Source organism: Phanerochaete carnosa (genome assembly GCF_000300595.1).
Source record: "Phanerochaete carnosa HHB-10118-sp unplaced genomic scaffold PHACAscaffold_207, whole genome shotgun sequence".
Lineage (NCBI taxonomy): Eukaryota > Fungi > Basidiomycota > Agaricomycetes > Polyporales > Phanerochaetaceae > Phanerochaete > Phanerochaete carnosa.
The window spans coordinates 1-2,758 of NW_006767834.1; the positions used below are offsets into that span (position 1 = coordinate 1).

The 2,758-nt window shown below is 59.2% G+C and overlaps 2 protein-coding genes across 2 annotated transcripts in view; one reads left to right on the plus strand and one right to left on the minus strand.

Annotated features, from left to right (window-relative positions):
• Positions 1–25: 25 nt before the first annotated feature.
• On the minus strand, positions 26–933 carry PHACADRAFT_266028 (uncharacterized protein). The gene is made up of 3 exons (XM_007402513.1): positions 358–933; positions 166–293; positions 26–96 (listed from the first exon to the last, which is right to left on the minus strand). The coding sequence occupies exons 1-2, from the start codon at positions 734–736 to the stop codon at positions 223–225; spliced, it is 450 nt and encodes a 149-aa protein (XP_007402575.1). The 5' UTR covers positions 737–933; the 3' UTR covers positions 26–96; positions 166–222.
• A 1,144-nt stretch (positions 934–2,077) lies between these two features.
• Positions 2,078–2,758, plus strand: part of PHACADRAFT_132131 (uncharacterized protein) — a 2,248-nt gene continuing 1,567 nt past the window's right edge. The window contains exons 1-2 of the mRNA XM_007402514.1: positions 2,078–2,232; positions 2,295–2,358. Coding sequence (XP_007402576.1) covers positions 2,168–2,232; positions 2,295–2,358 — 129 coding nt within the window. The 5' untranslated portion in view covers positions 2,078–2,167. The remainder of the gene's footprint in view (positions 2,233–2,294; positions 2,359–2,758) is intronic.

Genomic DNA, 2,758 nt, shown 5'->3' on the forward strand with positions numbered 1-2,758 from the left:
GGCGCACGCCCAGACAGCGTCGCCCACCCCCTCGATCGACGCTTGCACCACCACCTGCATCGCCCAGGCCGCGGCCGCGAACGGATGCTCGGTCACGTAAGTCACCCGTGCCGTCTCTTTCACCCATCCATGTCCCAGTGCTGACCCCCACAATGCTTCTGGTAGTGATATCACATGTCTCTGCACGAATGCCGCTTTCCAGGCCGCCACCCTCTCCTGCATTCAGAGCAACTGCCCGGGTGACATCCCGTCCGTCACTGCGCTCCAGGCGGCACAGTGCGCCGCCGTCAGCGGTAAACGTCTTCCCGCAGTTGCGTCGGACTGCGTCAACTGACTGCTCCCGTTATTGAACCCTAGCATCGTCCGGTGCAAGCTCCGCAACCTCGTCCGCCGCCGCCTCCTCCTCGAGCGCCACCGGCAGCGCAGCCTCGTCAGCCTCGTCAGCCGCCTCCGTGGCGTCCTCTGCTGCGTCTTCGGCCTCGGGCGTCGCGTCCTCTCTCGCGTCCTCCGCATCGAGCGCCGCGTCCTCCGTCGCATCTTCTGCCGCGAGCGCCGCGTCCTCTGGCGCGTCGTCGATCTCAGCCGCACTCTCTAGCGTCCTCTCCTCCGCGACGAGCGCCGCGTCTAGTGCATCGGGCTCGGCCGCGAGCAGTGCGACGACGAGCACGGGCGCGGCCGGCGCGGTCGCTGTCGACTGGAATGCGCTGGCGAGCATGGGTGTGGCCCTCGCTGGCATCGTGGCAGGCGCCGGGCTTGTTCTCTAAACGGTTGGAGTGAGGTGGAATTGGACTCTCTCGAACTCTTGTGTTCACAGGACAGACGTTTTGCATGCGTGTATACATGGAATTCTCACGGAATATTAGTCTTGTGTTCGCTTTTTCTCAGAATACCATGCGTACTACTTTTTTTGTTTCCGCTGTCACCGTTTTAACCAGTGGTGGAGATTTCCAAGATCTGGCAAACTGGACGTCGATCATCCGCTCAATAACCGGATGTTCAAAGGTCAGATCTGTAGCAGTTGTGTCAGCGTCACAAGGTCGTCCGGTTTGGTAGTTCGGCACGGCGAGAGCTTACCTCCGCGTGGAAGAGCTCTCGAACCCGCCAAGATCTCTTGGAGACTCTGGACAGAACCGCATATAGTGCGTCCCTCTCACAGACTCGTTAGTACCAGTCTACTCACAGTTGGTGGGGACGCGCCGAGGGTGGGACGATGGTCGGTACAGCATCTGCCATTCCGCAGCGCAAGGCGGCTGGTACTGAGCCTACCAATTCCTCCTACACGAACGCGTCGTTTGCACAGGCTGTCACTCGTGTGGCGTTCTTGCGGTAGCAGCCGCCGCCTGTGCGCAGCGCCGTGTACGAGCGGCGTCTGTATGCTGACATTGCGCAGCAAGCTTACCAATTTTCCCCTTGAATGGGCGGCAAACCCCGTTACGGACCTGCCTTACGTGGTGGCGCAATTGCCATTGCCGCACGTACTCACCTCTGCCCAAGCTCACCAGACGTCGATCAAAAGCCTCCGAACAGACTTCCTGTGCTGCGATGCGCTCCCTCATCAGGCTTCGGGCATGTCACGTCGTAACAGACGTGCGTCGAAGGACGTCTTTGTGCCCCCCTTGCTCTTTTCACCCCAAAAGTGACGCTCCCGCATGTGTGATGCGGCTCGCGCGGGCATTGTACAATGCTCGGCGCGCTACTCTGGAACAGCACTCTCCGGCTCTGGAACCCCTGCATGGTACGCGTCGTGGCGGCGGAGCTGCAGTATGTGAGCAACGGCCGCTTGAGACCGGCCCAGCGTTACGCATCGGACGACGGAGTAAGGACACCGCGAGAGGCTGCCGTGCCAAACGCGCAAGTACGTGGACTGCCGTGACAAACGCGTAATTGGACTGCCGAGCGCGGATACTTTGGCGAGTCTGGGTACGGCTCTGCGTGTACGCCATCGTCCGGCCGGAGCGACCCCTGCGATTCGATTGCACAAGTGCTCAGCGCTCAGGCTGTCATGTCCGTTCCGCCTCTCTCTCTCAATGCATCAGTAAGCACCCCTCGAACAGCACCTGGCTGGCGCTGATTTTACAATCCACAGGTCGTGGACGGCGTATTTATACGCGAGGTCGGCCACAGGTAGAGCGCCATCCACTACATATCGTGCCACCAGCCTCCTAGAATGGCTGCGAACGTGCCGCAATTCACGTTGAACAACGGCATCGAGATGCCCGGAGTCGGCAAAGGGTGCGTGTGACTCGCGTGTACCCTCGGAGTTGTTGACAGCTCACGACGATCTTCGGTGACAGATGCTGGCTTGGGATCGAGGGAGACCGTACGACTACGAGGGCGATGTGCCTGAACGCGCTCAAAGTGCGTCTCCTATTTTGCTCAGACAGGTTCTAGAGCTCAGTAGATGCATCTCCTCAGGTCGGATATCGTCACCTGGATACTGTAAGCGGCTGTTCATGTTCGGGTGCAGAGCAAGAGTCTGCCCTCTAATTATGACATACATGACAGGCTCCTGGCTATGGCAAGTAATCGAGGGAATTTGTGCAGATCATATTGAATAATGACCTCTTGTCTCCCAGGTAACGAGAGCTCTGTCGGTGAAGCCATCCGAGAGTCCGGCATCCCCCGCAGCGAAGTCTTCATGACCACAAAGCTTGGGTAAGCCTGCTCAGTGTCCATAGCAAGACAGGTGCTGAGCCAAATTTTAGACATTACCACAACGTCCGCCAGTCATTCGAACACTCGTTGGAGGCGCTTGGCA